The sequence below is a fragment of the Malus sylvestris genome, chromosome 16 (assembly GCF_916048215.2).
Source record: "Malus sylvestris chromosome 16, drMalSylv7.2, whole genome shotgun sequence".
Lineage (NCBI taxonomy): Eukaryota > Viridiplantae > Streptophyta > Magnoliopsida > Rosales > Rosaceae > Malus > Malus sylvestris.
In genome coordinates, this window is record NC_062275.1 from 13153660 (window position 1) to 13172205 (window position 18546).

Sequence of the window (18546 nt, forward strand, 5' to 3'; positions counted from 1 at the left end):
AAAAAAACTTGGCCCATTATAGACTTTTCATACATAAAATATCTTTTTGATTAAAAATAAACAGTGAAATGCCCTTTTTATTAGAACTCCCCAAAAAAAGACCTTATTTATTATTATTTTCTGTTCTTTTTTTTCTCTTCCAACGAACCGCGAAAGCCGAAGCGTTTCTTAAACCCGCACAGCAAAACCGGTCAATGCAGATCCCAACTCAATTTGCATCGAAATTAAAATAGTCTCCAACTAAATTCAAATATTTCAAATAAAAAAATTGGTCTACCCACTTCCGTTCAGGTGAACACTCTGTCTGTCTCCACTGATTCTCTGGTGCGTTTCTAGGGTTTTGTTCCCTTCAAATCTCCAATAAAGACATTCTCTTCCCCCTTTTCCCCTGTTCATTCTCTACGCAGCTTACCCAAAACCCTAATTTTGGATTCGATTGCGTCACATTTAGGGTTTAAGATTCGCCAGCTGATTGTTTCCCTAACATGGTTTTCGTCAGATGAGGTGTGAATTTCTAGCGTATTTGAGCTCCGGGTCTGTCAATGGGAGCGCTAACCAGCAATCGTAAGCGAGGGGACGAGTGTTTGAGCTTCAGTTGTGCGCACCCATCTCTGAATTTGCCGAATTTTCAAAGCTCGAAGCGACCCAGATTGTCTCATATGAATCGGAGCCCGATCCGACTCATTATCTCGTCTAAAAGCCCCGGTTCAAGGCTCTCTCGGTACCCGGATATAAAGCCGCCATTGCCTAGAGTTCACGCCCCTTGCAGAACACAAAAATTCGGGTCCTTTCGCGATTCGAGTTCGAAATCCAGAGGGGTTCCTGGGGAGCGGTCGTGTGACGTAATGGGCAATATACTGAGTTACCATTTGGACAAGGCAAAGAGCGATGCCTTTGGTGCATTTCGGTATTCAAGCAAGGACAAGGAGGTGATTGAATCGGATAAGGAGGTTGAAGATGACCCGGTTTCCGAGGATTCGAGCATAGAGGAAGTTGTGGCTATAGAGGAAGACGACAGGGAGGGGCCTTCTGTGGTGGATTATGGGCCGGATTTGGATACGAAGATGGTGGATTGTGGAACTCAGGTTACTCATCCATCGGCTGCTTCAGTGGTTCCAGACTTGCCCACAACTACGAACGCCCCTTTCAAAGTGGACAGTGCAGGGAAGATGTTGGACTCACTGTCGCTGAATCACGAGGCAGGTGTGCCAAGTAAGGCAGCATACAAGCTGTTGATTGAGAGTGTAGAGAGGCGGACGCCGAAATTGAAACATTTGGATTCCCAGATTGACTTCCATTGGAAGAAACGGTCTATGCTTGAATCGCTGCGTCCACAAAAGAAACAAGAGGAGGTGAGTTTTTTTTATCGTTTTGCATTAACTTTCTACCTGTTGTAAACTATAAAATATCATTTTCATTTCTTTGGTTATCTGGGGTAAGCTTGGTTTGTAGTTTGAAGTTGTTACCGATTCTGAAGTTAAAAAGCTTGTATCAACCTGTAAGTAATGATTGGGAACGAATTATGTGCTCGAGAGTCTTAATATGCTGTTCCCATTTCTTTTTAGGTTGTGCCCATTGAACCATTTGTCGCTCTTAGAAAGGAGGAAGTGGCCCAGATTGAGCAAGCATTTTCTTCCTCCAACCGGTAGGGATTTATGCATATATATTGTTTCATTTTGAAATTGGTGTGTGGTAAACTCTTAACGGTGTTGGCGTTCCTTCAACAGGAAGAGGGTCTTGGTAACTCATGAGAACTCAAACATAGAGATAACAGGTGAACTTCTGCAGTGCCTTAGACCACGTGCATGGTTGAATGATGAGGTATTATTAGGTTACATGTTTACGTTTTTTTTTAGCAATGACAAAAATTAGTTTCATCATTAGATTTTGTTTTTAATGGTTGATGGGGGACTTATACGGGTTTACAAAACTAGTAATTTATTTTCTTGATAACGTGGACTTTCTTCCTTTTCAGGTCATAAACGTCTACTTTGAATTGCTTAAAGAGAGGGAGAAGAGAGAACCGCAAAAGTTCTTAAAATGTCATTTCTTCAACACATTTTTCTACAAAAAGGTTTGTAATTTGCATGTACTCTTTCTTCTTCCATCTTTTACTCGTGGTTCTCGGCACATATTCGTATATGCATATTCTGTTTAGTTCTCTTTTTTTTTAAAGTCAGAAGAGTTTGGGAAATATTTGTTGATGTCATTAGTTTGTCGTCTAGATAAGTGCGTACTGTTATGAGTTATATAAATTCTTATCACTCCTTGATTTACGAAACTTCCATGAGACAATTTATGTTTGGTGAAGTAGAAAATGTTAATAATTTGTAAAGCTCTAATTCCAGTTTGTTTCAATTGGTCTCATGGTGGTGCAATTTCATCGATCTTTAGGACAAGTCTCGTCTGAGTTGTGGCTGATCTAAAAAATTTGATTTGAAGTTCAGGATAAATCAGCCTGATATAAGCCTGACCCGATATGCCCCAGTCGTTTCTCTCATTGTTTACGTATATTATATTTTAATCAACTTTCGGCCTGAAGATTGGGCTGGTTGAGAGCTCAGTCATGTGCTCATTAGGCTAACCGCAGACAAGGCCTGTCAGCTCAGCCCATTCACACTCCTAGACTCCTAGTAATAATTTGCATAGATTGGGTACCATATTGCTGTCCGATTTAAGATATTGATTTGTTTTATGTGCTCTTATTTACTGAAATTCAATGTGCAGTTGATAAGTGGTAAAGGTGGCTATGATTATAAATCTGTCAGAAGGTGGACTACCCAAAGAAAGCTGGGATACAGCCTCATTGATTGCGACAAAGTAACTTCATTCAAACCTTTTGCCCTGGACCATATGCTCAATTCTACTGAAATTACATTTATTTCATAAGTGGTTTTCTTCTCAGATATTTGTTCCCATCCACAAAGAAATACATTGGTGCTTGGCAGTTATTAACAAGGTGGATCAGAAGTTACAGTATCTTGATTCACTCAAAGGAAGGGATACCCAAGTGATGAGAATATTGGTACGTTTTGTTGTCATCTTTTGTTTGGCTCTTGATAAAATTTATTGATGCATGGTGCTTGCCCTCGTCAACATCTGTTTGATTTTATTTTTTTGTGGTAAGTGGGTGTGGGACATTTACATTTTTTTATAAAACTAAAAGTTTTGCCATTAGTCGGTATGCCATAATTTTCTGCTACTGTTTACTGAACCATCTATATGAATTGTCTGGGTTTTAAAAGTGTATAAAATCATCTTGTTAGCCTTGCCGGAACTTGGGAAGAATATCCCTCCCTGCATTCTTGATGTGTTATGCAATATGCACATAAAATTATTGAATCCAAAGCCATTCTCTACTCAGAAACATTTTTGTCGTCATGCTGTCTGAGCAACCATTTCATCAATTAACTCTTCATTGTAAAAAATGTTAATTGGTGGCAAGTGATGTTTAAAGTAATTGTCTAGAAGTTTGAAGGCCGAAAAGTAGTGCAGACAGTACACTTCTCATTTCTTACATAGTCGAACTTAATGATTTCCCAACCAACCCTTTGAATACTATAGTTTATTTGCCTCATTTTGACGGACAAAAGAAAGCCGGAAGATACTAGGGTCACCTTTTAGTTTATTCATCTTTTTCTTTTTCCTTTTCTCGATTCTTATGGCAGGCCCTCAAAATGGTAGGAAAAGTAGCTAGTTCGTTCAATTAATTGAGTTGCAGCTAACGTTCACTGTGTATGTTGGCAGGCTAAATACTACATTGATGAAGTGAAGGACAAGAGTGGAAAGGATATCGATTTGAGTTCTTGGGAATTAGAATATGTTGACAACCTTCCTGAGCAGGAGAATGGGTAGGCTAACGTGTGCATGTCTTGACACTTGCTGCAAATAATTTTTATTTTCTTTTGCGAACTCTTTATAATCAATTGTTCTGATCAATTATAATAGGTATGACTGCGGCGTTTTCATGGTTAAATATGCTGACTTTTATAGCAGGGATGTTGGGCTCTGTTTCAAACAGGTAAAGCTCATAGAGATGCTTCTGTTGCTAATTCATATTTATTTGACTGCACATGCATTCAAACCATTAGAATGGGAAATCATAGCGAATAATTCTAGGGGGGAAATCTCGGGAATGGCTCCTCCTGTTTTATTGCTCTTTCCTCTCCTAGTAGTATGCCATAGAATGATGAGCAGTTGGATAGATTTCCATGAAAAACTTGCACTACCAACCATTCCTCGTTGTGCTGAACAACTTTTAATTAGTATGATTCAACCCTGTTTTTATTGTCAATGCAGAAACACATGCCATATTTTCGGTTGAGAACAGCGAAGGAGATCCTAAAATTGAGAGCAGACTGATTGTGTCTACGAAGCTAGCTTTTGACATGCTGTAGTATCAATTAAGAGAGCGATTAGCAACTAATAGATGTCATCAGGAAGTAGGTGTACCAATCAATGTGTACATTTCATTCATATAACGTTAATGCCAGTCACGTGCCAGCTTCGTATTTTTTGAATGATTTGAGAGTTGTCTAGGCGAGGTGAGTGAGTCCTGTAAGTCGAGGCTTATCAAAGCGTGATGCAGAGAGTTTCAAAAGCTTTCGGTATAACCTGAACACAAGTCCTAGACTGCAAGTTTCCTTTTGGTCCTTGTATCCTGGCCATTTGCCTTCTGTCTGTGATTTAAGTTGGTTTAACAATTGTAAGACAAGTTTCCTAAGGAATATCAAAGTTTCATCTGTTTGGGCCAATATTTTGGCGGTAAACTGCATCTACTAATTGCCCCTTGTGTATTTAGCTTGAATACTTACATGCATCTAATACAATCAGCATCTCGATGGTCAGATGACAATTGTATTAAATATATATTCGCCTCTTCCAAGATTTAGAAATATAAACAAGGCAAGGCACCTAGAGTAGCACTCGACCCCCCTCGCGAGGGTCCATCAGCAGTAATCGAAATCTCAAGTGGTTAAAACTGTAGGACCTGCAAAAGTAAACGCTCTTAATCATTTGAACTCCGAGTCCCTTGCAAAGCTCTTTTGACATGTCCACATTTTGGCTACTTAATCAATTGTGAGATCTATATTGGAATTGCATGCTTACTCAATGAAAAGCAAAAACGAAATAAGATGATACTGAGGACGGAGATGGAGCAATGAACATTCTATTTTCATTTTTTCTTTACTAGAAAATAATACATTATGCAATCAAATCTCCAGACACCATTACACAACGGCCGAAATCCACATCCCACCATTACACAGCGGCCGAAATCCACAACCCATTGAAACTCGGCAAGAACACATCGACCGACTTACCAAAGAACTACAAATGAGTACACAAGTCTGGATGTGAACAGTCAGGAGTCTGCAACGCCTCAAATCTTCTCCCACAGGCTCCTTCTTTGTAACTGTACCGGGACCATAACATGACAGTTAACAAGGACGGAGTTTACTATGAATCCTTTCCACCAGGGGTGCGGTTAAAAAATGAAAACGAACATATATGAGAGTTCAGATTACAATACAAGATATAGTGCCACCATTAGCGCAGCGAACAGAGTGCCTGCCTTAACGAGGTACTCTCTTCCGACTTAGTATTTCCTGTTCTTTTAGTCTATGCTGGAATCTTGCAAGGCGGGCTTGAAGGCTAACCAGACCAGCTGCCTTGCGGGAAAGAACAAAGCTCAACTGGGTCACATAGTTGTCTATGAGGCTGCCCGGTTGGTCCACTTCTGCCAACAGTTTCATTTCCTGGTAACCAAACACCCCCGGATGAGCACCATGTGAAAATATGAAAGAAAAAGTCATTCAAAATTCATATACGTACAAAATCAAACAATAACTTACAACAGAGAGTTTGGATATTATGTACGACTGACAATAGCAAATCAAAATATCTTTAAAAGCAAAAGACGAAAATTTTCACTTACTTCGCGAACAATTTCCATTGTATCCTCAATTTCTTTCCTATGGGCAGCAATTAGGGCCTCTTCTTCCTAGAACAGTCCAAAGAGATCAAAAGATTAGCTAAAGGTGCAGGAGACTTAAAAAATAACTACCCAATTAAATGACTGAAGCCACATGAGTACCAACCACGAGAATGGCATTGATATTCCCATCAGGAAGTTCAGGCTCAGATTGTCTGGATCCAGCATTGCTTGCGTTATAGACTCCTGTACTTTGCTGCTTAGAGCTTGCAGTGGAAAGATCCGATCCACCCTTTTTGAGCCAGTTACCCAACCTTTCTGATTTTTCATCCTTGGTTACTTTCCTACGAGGTGGTGACACCTTTTGTACTTTCTCTTCTGTATCAACTGAGTTTTGGGAATAAAAGGGCATCTTCTGACTATAATTATCACCGTAAGAATTATTCATTTCAAATCTCTCCCGGTCCACTGAACCAGAAGCCATCCGACTTTCTTCCCGGACATTGATGGGATTACTTGATGATGACTTTGCAGGCTGCTTGTTAAACTCTGGAGTAGGAGGGATATATGAGACACTTTCTTTCTCCAGAGCTCTTCTACCTGTATCAGCTACTTTAACTTCTTGATGTTGCTCACGGACATCCTCTACCTCAGCAGAAACCAGTGTAGAAGATGCTGATGAAACATCCTTATTAGCTGGTGGTAATGAATTTACAGCTTGATCCTTTCTAGCATTGCCACCTTTTGAAAGACTCTTCACCCTGGTCGTTTAAATTAATTTTTTAGTTTGAAACGTAAGCGTAATCATTAAGCACTAGTAAAGTAATGAGGGTTAATTAAGTTGAAAATAGAATTAGGCATACCGATCTGCATATCTCAAAGTATTAAGTGTATGCTCGCATGACCCTGCATTTGGAGAAATGCAAGATATCATGACAGTCCTTGAATTTCCAACAAAGGAGTCACGGAGCACTTCTGTGAGTTTGCTTCCACGGAAAGGTATATGGATCTGATCATTGTCCAGGGCACGAATGCACTCCTTTAGTGCCAAAAGGCTCTTATTAATTTCTGCTCCTTCAATTCTACAATAACCCATTTTAATTCAAGAAAATGCAGTTGTCAGTAAATCATCATGCCAGTATAAGACTTGCATTACAATGAATGCGAAAACAATAATGGTTTATTTTTATAGCCTAAGAAGCATTATCCTGATGGAAGAGGTACAGCCCAAAACAAGATAACTCTGAAGATTACCTTGTTTGTCGGTCATTATCAGTGGTGTCAGCACCTCTTTCACTACCAGCAAGATCAATAAAAGAGATCTTTCCCACAACCTTCCCACTTCTAGATTCATTTACATCAATGTTTCGCCTGGAATCTTTTACCTCACTGTGCTTTTTAACTACAAGTTGTAAAATAGCATGAGACCTAGAAGACTCCTCATTAGCACCAGTCGACCCAGTACTTCTAGCAGCATTCCCCCTTTCAATAAATTCTTTAACAATTTGTACATCTGAAACTTCAAATTCTTGCAGTCCAACAATGCAAACTTGTTGTCGTCCATCTTCTCTCATACATAGTTTCCTATTACAAAGAAATGAAGTCATTCATGTCATAATGTAGTTATAGAATTACACCACCAAGAACCAAAATTCACATCTACAGATAAAACATGTACAATATTATGTATATCTAAAAGGCATGCAAAGAAATGTGTTGCATATAATAGAAGAAGATGCTCAATGCATGTCAAACCCAGAATTGCACAAATCATCCATAGAATCTGACTTGCACCCAGTCTTATACTCATCTAGACAATTATAGTGCACTAACAAAGCCTATTCCCCAAGGTATCTACAAGCCTATACCTCCTCTAAAGAGGAGATCTTGAGTTCAAATCCCGTTCAAATGTAGTAGCAATTTAAACTTAAAATTAAAAAGAAACAAATAAAACAGTGAACTTAAATATGTTCATAACATTAAAATAAAAGAACCAATGAAGCAAAGAGATATACTTCCTATCACTGAGAAGGTCAAAGAGCTTTCCACCATAAATCTCAAAATAGCTAAGCCACAATTTGAATCTCTGGTTACGGTAAACTGGCTGATGTAACAATCTGACGAGGTCTTCTGCAGCTCTGATAGGTAACGGTTGCATTGTGAATGTCTTACCACTACCTATGATTCAAATCTCATTAGTTCTTTAATCATGCAGACATTTAGCTTCATTGAAAAGGATCACTTAGCAACAAGTAAAACCACTAATATAATGTCTCAAATCTAAACTCCGGTTTCCGTGCTCCTTTTTCTTTTATTGTTCCTTTACAAAACAAAATGAGTAGAGCTAATAAGCATGAACGCCTGAATTTTGTCCAAAGGTAACTTTCTAAAAGTATATAAAGCTAAAGGAAGGAGGACCAACTTAGCACTCAACTCAGTCTAGGAAGGAATACAATATGCTTTTAGAATTATAATTATTTAAGTACATATCACAAGGTTAGTATAATTAAGAACTCTACCAATGAAAAGATACTGCATTTTGATACTGTCTAATACGCATATGGACAAAGAATAAAGTATCAACAAGGATAAACTGATAATCACGTATTGTACTAAAGGAAAGATCATATGAACCACCTACCTGTTTGACCATATGCAAAACATGTAGCCTTTGTTCGCTCAAAAATTATGGGAATAATTGGTTCTACAGTAGCCCGATATACCTACTCCAGAAAGAATTTAAAATCATCAAACTTTTTCTATCCAACTGAGAAACGATCATAGAGGAAACAAGCACACAAGGAACGTGCCCAATATGCAACAGTATCCTAAAAATTAAAGGAATATTAGGTCAACGTAACTATGCAGTCTACATAAAAATATCAGTCTACTGAAAAACTGTTACCTCATCATTTGAAACTTGCTCGTTCAGTACAGCATCAAAACAAAATTCATGCTTCTCCACGTATGCAGTCAAGTCCACCTATCATATGAGAACAAAAAGTAAAACCCAAAGAGAATATGTGAGGAAAAAAGATTTCAATCCCAAAACAAAATTCAGCTAAAAGTTAAGTAGCATCTGGTGCCTCGTGAATGCTGAGAACAAACCTTTAGTTTGGGTTCATGGACTGTCAAATAAGCATTGTCATACACAGTTACAATATCCTCCTCCTTCCGTGAAAGCTCCTTCTTGTTCAAAGGTCTTTTGCGTACCTAATGTAACCATTAGAACACAAATATTTCAAAATTTCCATGAAAAGTAATACACATGTCATCCATCATATGCCTCCAAATCACACAACACGAGAAGACGCCAAAAATGATATATGATACAAAGCGTTCAAATAGAATGAGGAACCAAGTCATCAAAAACTTGATATAACCACACATATCCAACAACATTCAGCTGCCAATTGAACCACATACCACAACTTTAATCTTAGCCACATTATTTTCCTTTGTGCTCTCCTTTTCACTCTGGGCTAATGGAATTGATGGATCTGGATCAGGTAGCACCCTTTGCTGCCTATTACTTGTCAAATTCAACTCATCCTCAAATGCTTTACCACCAGGCATAAATGGTGATGGCTCAAAGGGTTCAGAGATGGCATGCTGCACATGTAAACAATACCACACTTTATCAACAAAGAAAGGAACGGAAATGGTGATGGCGCAAAGGGTTCAGAGATGACATGCTGCACATGTAAACAATACCGCACTTTATTAACAAAGAAAGGAACAGAACAAGAAAAAACAGAAATTATAGTTCTTTTCTTCCTATGGCCCTATAGCTGTAATCTTTGAGCACAACATTTCCAAAATAAGTTAGGATTTAACTCCTCTTGCTTCCTAGTCTCCAACAAAGGTACAAACTGTTTTTCTGCAGCTATAAAATAAATCTAAAACACAAACTAATAATTGATAGATAAAGGAAACAAAAATGGGACCGTGCTAGCCATAGAATCAAATATTGGCCATCGCATAGAAGTTAGACTCAAATGACATATTTGGGTCAAAATATAAAACTTTTCTCCAATGCCTCAAAAGCCCAAATATAAGTTTTTTGCTAAATCCAAACACAAATTTAGGTTTCAATTCATATAACACAAATTCATATGGTGGGGTAGAAATATAACATAAAATAAAACTTTTTCCTTGTCGAATCCAGAATTTAGACTCAAACCCCGAATCTGAGTTTAGCATTTGGGTACCCCATCAACTTTTGCAAGTGATGAATTTCCAGGGAATCCCATCAACCCACCTAGAATTTTCAAATTAGTTAAAAGCTTTTAGCTCATAAAAATTGGGCCATAAGTTCAGACCAAAATAATGGTGTTACAACTTGGTATTCCAAAGTGTGCAACCAGTCAGAATTCCAGCATATATCATTAAATTATAACATGGTGCGTCATAAGACAACTTCAAACAACATGACTCAATGTCACAGATTAGTTATCTATACCATCCTTGGACAATATCCTGTGGGCATGGCAGCTAATATGTACTTTTTTTTTTTTTTTTTTTTTTTTTTTAAGAATTTTACAGAACCAATTCATGTAGAACTTTCATGCTAAGTTAAAGGCACAATATTCACGAACTAGTTAATAAACTATACCTCGGTCAGAAGCTCTGTATCATCCATAGCATGAAGATCCAACAACCCAGCTCCGAAATCACCCCTGAACTCGGGAGAATATAAACCATCTAATGCAGCCCCTCCCGAAGATTGGGCAGTAGGCATGTAAGGCTCAGAACCAGACTCCCCATTGAAATTAAGATTTCGCATTAATTTGAGAAGCCTCTGTTTCTCTTCGGCAGATTGAGCTCCATAACCCTAAGGCAATATCAAACAGTTATGCGTCAGTCATCATGTAATTCCACAGGTAAAGATAGCGCAATCTTTTTGCCAATGGCTACAATACAAGTTAACAATACCTGCATGAGGAGATTGGGGAGAAGACGATTGTCGATGCCCGAGGAAGCTGGTGAGGCCAGATGCTGCAACCCGGCGGACTGGAGCCACCGGGCCATGACCGCGTCACCAGCATCGCCTGCCGGGCCTGCATTGTACAGAGGCCCCGCGGCAGCGCCAGTGGCATGGTTGTACAGAGCGGTTGCCGCGGCGGCATTGCTCTGCTGCATCTGGCCACCCATGTGGCGCTGCGACCGTCTTTGAGGAGCCAATTTTCAAGATCTATATACCAACAACTGCTCCACAAAGAACACACCACACGAATGCGTTTATATAAACACGTAAAACGGAAAAGGCACAAGAATTTCAACCGATTTAAAGCACGGTGATCTGCATGGAACTATAAATATACTCACGGGGTGGAGAAAACTCGAATTCGAAACGGGACATGAAAGTAAAACCAAAGGAAATGCGATTTCGAACCCTCAGAATCTGCAATTCGATCCAATCCGACCGCAGAAATTCCACACTGAGCAATGCAGAAAATCAATCAATTTCTCACATTCGCAATCAGACGAACCGAACCGGATGAAATCAACGCAACCAGGATCCGCGGCTTCTCAATTGATCATAAGAATTGAAATTGCGATCACATCCGCGAGTGAAATGGGAGAAAGCAAAACCCTAAATTTAATTGCAAAGAGGGAGGGGAGGGAGGGTTTGTTAGAATTTGGTTTCGGAGCAATGGGGTTGATGATGGTGAGGAGCTCCACGTAAGAGAGAGAAAGTGAGAGGAGAGAGAAAGTTTTGTACGCCTTGCTTGGATTATAAAGTAATTTTCCTAACGACAACAGGAGAGAGAAGTCGGACAGAGAGAGATAGAGAGGAGAACGATGTCGTTAATTCTCATTTTTGGTGGATTATAATTTTCAAAATGATTTTTATCAAGTTGGATCTGAAAATTAAATTTTACCTCCAAATTAACTTGGTACTTAAAATAGAAAATTAATTAATTAATTAGGTCTCTAAAAATGAGTTTGCAAATCAATTTGATCTCTAAAATGAGTTTGCAAATCAATTTGATATATCCAATTATGTTGCCACCTAGATTAATAATCATACAAAACGATTTAAAAATAAAAACTAAAAACTAAAAGAAAAAAAAAATCATGACTCATCCAACCTACGGTCTAATCGTGTTCCTCTTCACTAGTAACTGAGAAGTCTTAGATTCGGTACTCACTAAAGGAAAATTTGAACAAAATCATTATGGCAAACCCAGTGCGAAGCTTAGTCCAATCCTCTATCCATGTACACAACATCGTATGTATTTAAAATAAAAAAATTGTGTTCCTCTTCGCTAGTCCATCTCTTTTTTTAAGCTAGTTTATACATATATTTTTTTCACTATCTTTAGCATTAAAATTAAAATAAAAAAATAAATTGTTATCAAAATTTGTTTTTTTTTTGGGTAAAATAAAAATTTGTTTATATGCAAATCATGTGCGTACTTTCTTCTGCGCAGAGAAAAGAAAGACTCTACAGAAAAAGGGCAGAAAGACTTTTGCGGCCAACAATATCGGAGGCTTCGTATGAATATTATATGTAGATACTTTAATTTAAAAAATAATAATTTAAAACATTATGTGTGTGGTCTCCTGTCTTTTTCTTATAGGAAAACTAATGAAAATGACTTGAAAAACTTTGAGTTTTAATGATAAGGACAAAATAAAGGGTAAAGTGAATAGTATCAGGATTGACTTTTTAGTGTAAAAATGTGGTTTTTCGTTAAAGTGAACAGTACTGGGTGCTTTTCGTTAAAGTTCCATTTTCTTATTTGGCGAAGTGAATGTAATTCAATTTCTTTTTTTGTACTAAACTTAACTCAATATGTAATTATGTTTTGCTAGCCAGAATTTAAAAAAAAATTGTAGTGTTTTGAAACATGCGATACTGTTAAATGTTAAATTTTGATGGTTAAATAAAAGTTTAATAATCCAATAATTCTAAAAGAAATTTGTACGAATAATATGGCTGGATAATCACACATGTAATGTAAGATTCCACATCACCCAGGGAAGTGAATCCTGTAAACCTTATATGTATATTCTCATCTTTATCTAGCACGAGGCCTTTTGGGAACTCACTAGTTTCGGGTTCCATCAGAACTCCAAAGTTAAGCGAGTTCGCTCGAGAGTAATCCCAGGATGGGTGACCCACTGGGAAGTTCTCGCGTGAGTTCTCAGAAACAAAACCGTTAGGGTGTGGTCGGGGCCCAAAGCGGACAATATCGTGTTATAGCGGAGTCGAGTCTAGGATGTGGTGCGGGCCTTGGCCGGGATGTGACAATTTGGTAGTCCAAGGGAGTGGATCATGTAAGCCTTATATGTATATTCTCATCTCTACCTAGCACGAGGCATTTTGGGAACTCACTAACTTCGAGTTCTATTGGAACTCCGAAGTTAAGCGAGTTTGCACAAGAGCAATTCCAGGATAGGGGACCCACTGAGAAGTTTTTGTATGAGTTCCTAGAAATAAAACCGTGAGGGCGTGATCATGGCCCAAAGCGGACAATATTGTACTACATGGAGTCGAGGCTAGAATGTGGTGGGGCCGGGCCAGGATGTGACATGTAAAATGCAATGTGCTAAATATGATAATATAAGTGTATATGCAAATGCAGTTTTCTTAAAATGATGTTATTCACATACTTTTTTTTTTTGACAAGTTTTTTTAAATTTTTTGATGTCAATTTGAATGAATGGAAGAAAAGAAAAGTTCTCGAATTTTGAGATGTCATTGATGCTGGTCAAAGTAATTGGCGTGTGTCATCCAAAATACAACCGGCTAAACAAACGATCAATAAGAGTAAGAGACCGACAACTTATGAAATTTAGAAATCTTTATATATAAAGCTAACAGGCCCCTTTTGAGGTCATGGCTTCACCAAAAAATTTTGGACAAAAATGCCCGCAAGACAAAAAAAAATCAAAAGCAAACCAAAATAATGCAGGGTATTTTCATCATATAAACAATGTTTTTTTAATAATTAATTTTATTTGCACAGTTTTTTATTCTTATTTTTAATAATTAGTAAATCACAATGGGTTAGCAATAATGTGATTGAATCAATTATTTATTAAATATTATTTTCTCTATTTTTAAAGACGTTCAAAACATTTTAAGGGGTTCGCAGTGACAATTATAAAAAAGGATTTTCGCACACGCATAATAATATGATTCAATTAGTTGTCAAATGATTGTTTTTTTTTTAACGCTAAGGGGGAGGGGGTGAGCTTAGCTTCACAATTAGCTAGCAATAATATTCTTCAATAAGTTGTTTATTAAATATTATTTTCTCTATTTTTAAACACGTTCAAAACATCTTAAGAGACACGTACCACCGGCAATAAAAAAGGTCTTTCGCACATGCACAATAATGTGATTCAATCAGTTGTTCATTAAATATTATTTTCTTTATTTTTAAACACTTATGAGACGCGTAGTGTCGGTTATAAAAATAAATTAAAAAATGTCTTTTGCACGCTCATAATAATGTGATTCAATTAGTTGTCAAATGATCGTTTTTTTTTTTGAACAAATGATGTTATCTATACTAAATGAGAGTGGGTGGGCTGAGTCTCACAATGGGCTAGCAATAATGTGATTCAATCAGTTATTTGTTAAATATTATTTTCTCTATTTTTAATGTAAATTCAATATAACGTAGATGAAAATTGAAAGATTGATTTTATTATGTGAATTCAACTGTTTTGATTGGATTATGAGGAGTTTCTTCTAGCATGGTCTAATTATTCATTTAGTCCAAATAGTTGACTTTCTTTTTGTCATAAAAAAATGTTAAATCAATTCACGCATATAAATACATTTAAAATGTGTAAATAGCACGTAGCACGTCGTGATTTTAAAAATAAGCGCGTGCATGAAGGGTAGTTAACATTAAGATAATGGAATTTTACAAATGTACAATGGAGCCAAGACGATTAGGCTAAAAGGTCAAACACTAAGGTCTAAAAATTAAAACTTGAGACGTTGCTTTACCTTATTAGACAATTACACATTTTTAGGGTTCTCACCTACTCTTTATTAATTTCTGTCGTTTGATTTTCTTCAATTCATTCGATCAGACTATTAAAAATTAAAAATAGACGTGAAAAGTAAAAACAAATGTATGAATAACATATCTTTTTTATTGTCCGTAATTACCCCCGAAGGGAAGCTTTAGCCATTTGGTGGTGACACGTAACTTGCATGATTAATTATGGGTTTCTACAATCATTCATACACGTAGTGATAAAGAGGATGATGACAGCAAATATTATACATAAAACCGAACGCTGTACTTTTCTTGGTGGACTTTTTTGAGATAAAAATTAAATATAATTACGAAAAGACCTTGCTTTTCTAACTTTGTGTGTTCTATCCGAATATGAATTCAACATAAAATTAGTGAGTCACTTTTCCACGCGAATCTAAGCATCCACCATCTCTTATTTTCTCTTTCTTGTATTTAGTAGGGATCGTTTTCTCACTCTATTAAGGAAAAGCATTCATGGTATAGTCGTTTTCTCACTCTACTTAAGGAAAGCTTTCTGTGATTATGGTTGTAAGATGCACTCTGACTTTGTTGAGGTTGGTTTTTTTTCGTAGCGGTTGTGGTTTGTGCACTTGGCAGAAAATTATGAAGAAGAAGTTCGACATTTGTTTGAAGTGACTCGTATATGACTTATTTAACAGCGATGCATTAAATGGTGTTATGATATTTTTCTTGTGGTGCATTTACGTCAGTTCTCCAACTTACAAAGTTTAGTCATTGTGAGTGTTTTTTTTTTTTTTTAATCCTCTAGGGTTAAGAAATTATATTGTATTTCAATTTTTTTTTGTAATTGTGCAGTTGTGATATCAATTTTAGAAGTCGGGTGTGGATTCCAATTTTGGGAGAAAGAAGAATTTGAAAGCAAATTTTTTAGTAGTCAAAGAATCAGTATCAATCCTACTTTGATTTCTTAAACATTTTAATTACCAATTCTCAATCAGAATAAGGACATACAAGGTGATGTGGAACACAATAAGATTAATATATAATAAAAAAATGATAATGTTAGGTAGACTAAATTTGTAAACTAAATAATATGTCACCAATAGAAATAGAGCATGTTTATCAACGCTTAAGTAATAATCTAATCATCAACTTCTATGTCATTTACTTTACAAAATTTAGTTACCGAATTTAGTTTCCTTAACATTACCCGTATAAATATCATGAAACATACTTTTGGCTCTATATATATATATATATATACACACACTTAATTATCATAGAAATGATTTAATATCTAATAATCTAATCTATTAATTAATTAATTAATTAATTTAAGTTTTGTGGTAAATTGGATCTACAGTCATATGCTGGTGGACCTCCAACTTGAAGAACCCCAAACTTTCAAATCGGTTCCCCAACCCATCACCCTTGTGGTACACTTCTCTTTTGACAAAAAAGCTTGCTTTAATTTAAAGCATGTGATTAGGTTGAGATCCAGTGGAGGTTTTTAATTTGAATTAAAGTTTAATCAAATATTAATTAATTTCCACACCCAATTAGCTCTCCCACCATCTTTTCTTTTGGTGGTCAAATTTCATAATATTGGCTCCGGTGGACCCCTTTCTAATACGACAATAGGAAGGTGTTTTTTTTTGGAAACTAGGAAGGTGGTGTTATGTATAAATAAATAGTTCAACTACATTATAGGTAAATTAAGTGTTGTGAATAAAAAGCAAGCTATCATAACTTAAACACACTTATTTTTTGGGCAAACGAATTGGGTGTGCATTCATGAATTATGATTAAACATAAAGTTAGATGAAGGGGGGGGGGGACAAGAATCAAACTCTTATCATAAATGTAGAAATACATGTACTTTATTAAATTATTGTTGTAAATGCTCTATTGTTGCAATTAATAATAAACTTTCAATTTATGAATTCTCAAGATTATAAAACAAAGTTAAAGTTTTAATAAAAAAATAAAATCATGTATTCCACCATTACCAACACTATTGCTGTCGTTACCACCACCATCAGAACATTCTCCACTCCCTCACCATCATCAACCACTGCCACCCTTTTTGACACCGACATCACTCTCACCATCATGTGCACCACCACTTGTACATTTGCCACCACCACCACCGCCACCATATTATCCACCTTCATTACCCCAACCACCATGTCCATCACCACATTCATTGTATGACCTACGCAGCCATCATCATCACGACCACCACCGCCATCATGGCCACCACCACCATTATCAGATTCTCCACCCCCATTACCCTCACCATGGCCACCACCACCACTTTTACCATCTCTGCCACCATTGTGGCCACCTGCCGCCATTACCAACAACACTACTTCCTCCACCCTTGCCCTCTATTGTCACCACTACTACCGCTACTCTAACTATCATTGCTACCAACACCACTCTCATCATAACCACCATCCCTACCACTACCATTACTATCAAACATAAATTCACTTATATATTTTTTACATTTGGTATCAGATGCGTTTGTAGTGTTAACATTCTCAAAAATCATTCTCGAATTAAACTACCAAATACATCCTCAAATTATAAAAAATTTAAATCCTATTTGTCATTTTCATTTTACAAAACAATTTTTAAAAAATGTTATGTAAAACGTAGACGGTCTCTTATAGAGCATGCCCTAAGATTTCAGGGGCCTTGTGCGAAAGTGAATTGGAGGCCTAAAAAGAACTAAGAATTTATTTTTTTTATTTTTTCGTTCAAAAATATAATTTTAGTTTTCAATTGAGCTTCTATAAATTCTAATAGCACAAACAAATTTAACAAATCAACAAGTGGAAACGTGGCGTATTATTTTTTCTTAACTATTTAGAGGGTCAGGGTTCGAATTTTTATGTTATTGTGTGAAATTTTTATATTATTTTTTGGAAGCATATGCATTTAATAAAAATAAACTGAAAAAATGATGAAGATGAGTTTCAAACCCATCCCCTAGGCTGATGTAAAGAAGCAATAATAACACTTGCGCTAAGACTCAAGTTTGTAATATTCTACTCATACAGCTATATATACGCATATGCATGCAAAATTGAAAAATCAAGGGCCTCTTCCATTTTGGGGGCCTTGTGCGGTGGCACCACTTGCACACCCTCAAGGTAGGCCCTGTCTCTTAGTTTGCCAAAATGAAACCAAGTGGACAGAGGGTTTCACTTTTTCTCTATTTTCCCGTAGGTTAGAAAATCATTTCCCAAACATTAAAAAGACAACAATTTTTCATTGAGAAATGCTAAAGAGATTCTCTCAAAAGTGAAATTCTCCATAGACTCTCTACCACATCATATTTTTTGCACAATGTTCAATTATTTTGGCACGAGAATTAACGTTAAAACTGTGAAGTGGAAAAAGTCCATGAAAAAGCTCACTTTAAGAGAGTATGCTTAGCATTTCTCTGTTTCACTTCCAAGTTCATTTTTACACAAACAGAATCCACGTGTCCAAGAGTTTGAACTTCCTCCTTCATGGGATTGATATGTTGCAGGTTTCATTGAGTATCTAAAATGCAGTTGAAAGATCATAAATACTTTATATTTTGTAACCTTGACTTCCACATATAAAATGCGGTTGAAAGATCAT

The 18546-nt window shown here is 36.7% G+C and overlaps 3 protein-coding genes across 4 annotated transcripts; 1 reads left to right on the forward strand and 2 right to left on the reverse strand.

Annotated features, from left to right (window-relative positions):
* Nucleotides 1–140: 140 nt before the first annotated feature.
* LOC126607176 (ubiquitin-like-specific protease ESD4) lies at nt 141–4769 on the forward strand. Its single transcript, XM_050274670.1, has 9 exons — nt 141–1352; nt 1566–1645; nt 1728–1821; nt 1976–2074; nt 2728–2820; nt 2906–3025; nt 3748–3851; nt 3949–4021; nt 4300–4769. The coding sequence occupies exons 1-9, from the start codon at nt 543–545 to the stop codon at nt 4360–4362; spliced, it is 1536 nt and encodes a 511-aa protein (XP_050130627.1). The 5' UTR covers nt 141–542; the 3' UTR covers nt 4363–4769.
* Nucleotides 4770–5154: 385 nt separating this feature from the next.
* Nucleotides 5155–11641, reverse strand: LOC126607175 (kinesin-like protein KIN-13A). 2 transcript variants are annotated; one of them, XM_050274669.1, is made up of 14 exons: nt 11264–11641; nt 10871–11143; nt 10551–10769; nt 9362–9547; nt 9044–9148; nt 8841–8918; nt 8573–8658; nt 7951–8109; nt 7190–7519; nt 6799–7017; nt 6102–6696; nt 5939–6004; nt 5534–5759; nt 5155–5416 (listed from the first exon to the last, which is right to left on the reverse strand). In XM_050274669.1, the coding sequence occupies exons 2-13, from the start codon at nt 11087–11089 to the stop codon at nt 5577–5579; spliced, it is 2445 nt and encodes an 814-aa protein (XP_050130626.1). In that variant the 5' UTR covers nt 11090–11143; nt 11264–11641; the 3' UTR covers nt 5155–5416; nt 5534–5576. The 2 variants fall into 2 exon arrangements, with proteins under 2 accessions (XP_050130626.1, XP_050130625.1); XM_050274668.1 differs by having other exon boundaries at nt 5155–5759.
* On the reverse strand, nt 11260–17264 carry LOC126609127 (uncharacterized). Its single transcript, XM_050277128.1, has 2 exons — nt 16917–17264; nt 11260–11376 (listed from the first exon to the last, which is right to left on the reverse strand). Exons 1-2 carry the CDS (start codon nt 17262–17264, stop codon nt 11260–11262), a joined length of 465 nt encoding a protein of 154 aa, XP_050133085.1.
* Nucleotides 17265–18546: the final 1282 nt, after the last annotated feature.

Coding starts and splice junctions, on each gene's coding strand:
- LOC126607176 (XM_050274670.1), top strand. CDS start 543: ATGGGAGCGCTAACCAGCAATCGTAAGCGAGGGGACGAGTGTTTGAGC. Junction 1,822..1,975: donor GTGCATGGTTGAATGATGAG/GTATTATTAGGT, acceptor CTTCCTTTTCAG/GTCATAAACGTCTACTTTGA. Junction 3,026..3,747: donor CCCAAGTGATGAGAATATTG/GTACGTTTTGTT, acceptor GTATGTTGGCAG/GCTAAATACTACATTGATGA.
- LOC126607175 (XM_050274669.1), bottom strand. CDS start 11,089: ATGGGTGGCCAGATGCAGCAGAGCAATGCCGCCGCGGCAACCGCTCTG. Junction 10,770..10,870: donor TCCCCAATCTCCTCATGCAG/GTATTGTTAACT, acceptor ATATTGCCTTAG/GGTTATGGAGCTCAATCTGC. Junction 8,659..8,840: donor AGCAAGTTTCAAATGATGAG/GTAACAGTTTTT, acceptor TTTCTGGAGTAG/GTATATCGGGCTACTGTAGA.
- LOC126609127 (XM_050277128.1), bottom strand. CDS start 17,264: ATGGCGGCAGGTGGCCACAATGGTGGCAGAGATGGTAAAAGTGGTGGT. Junction 11,377..16,916: donor TAACGACAGCAATAGTGTTG/GTAATGGTGGAA, acceptor TGCATTGCTCAG/TGTGGAATTTCTGCGGTCGG.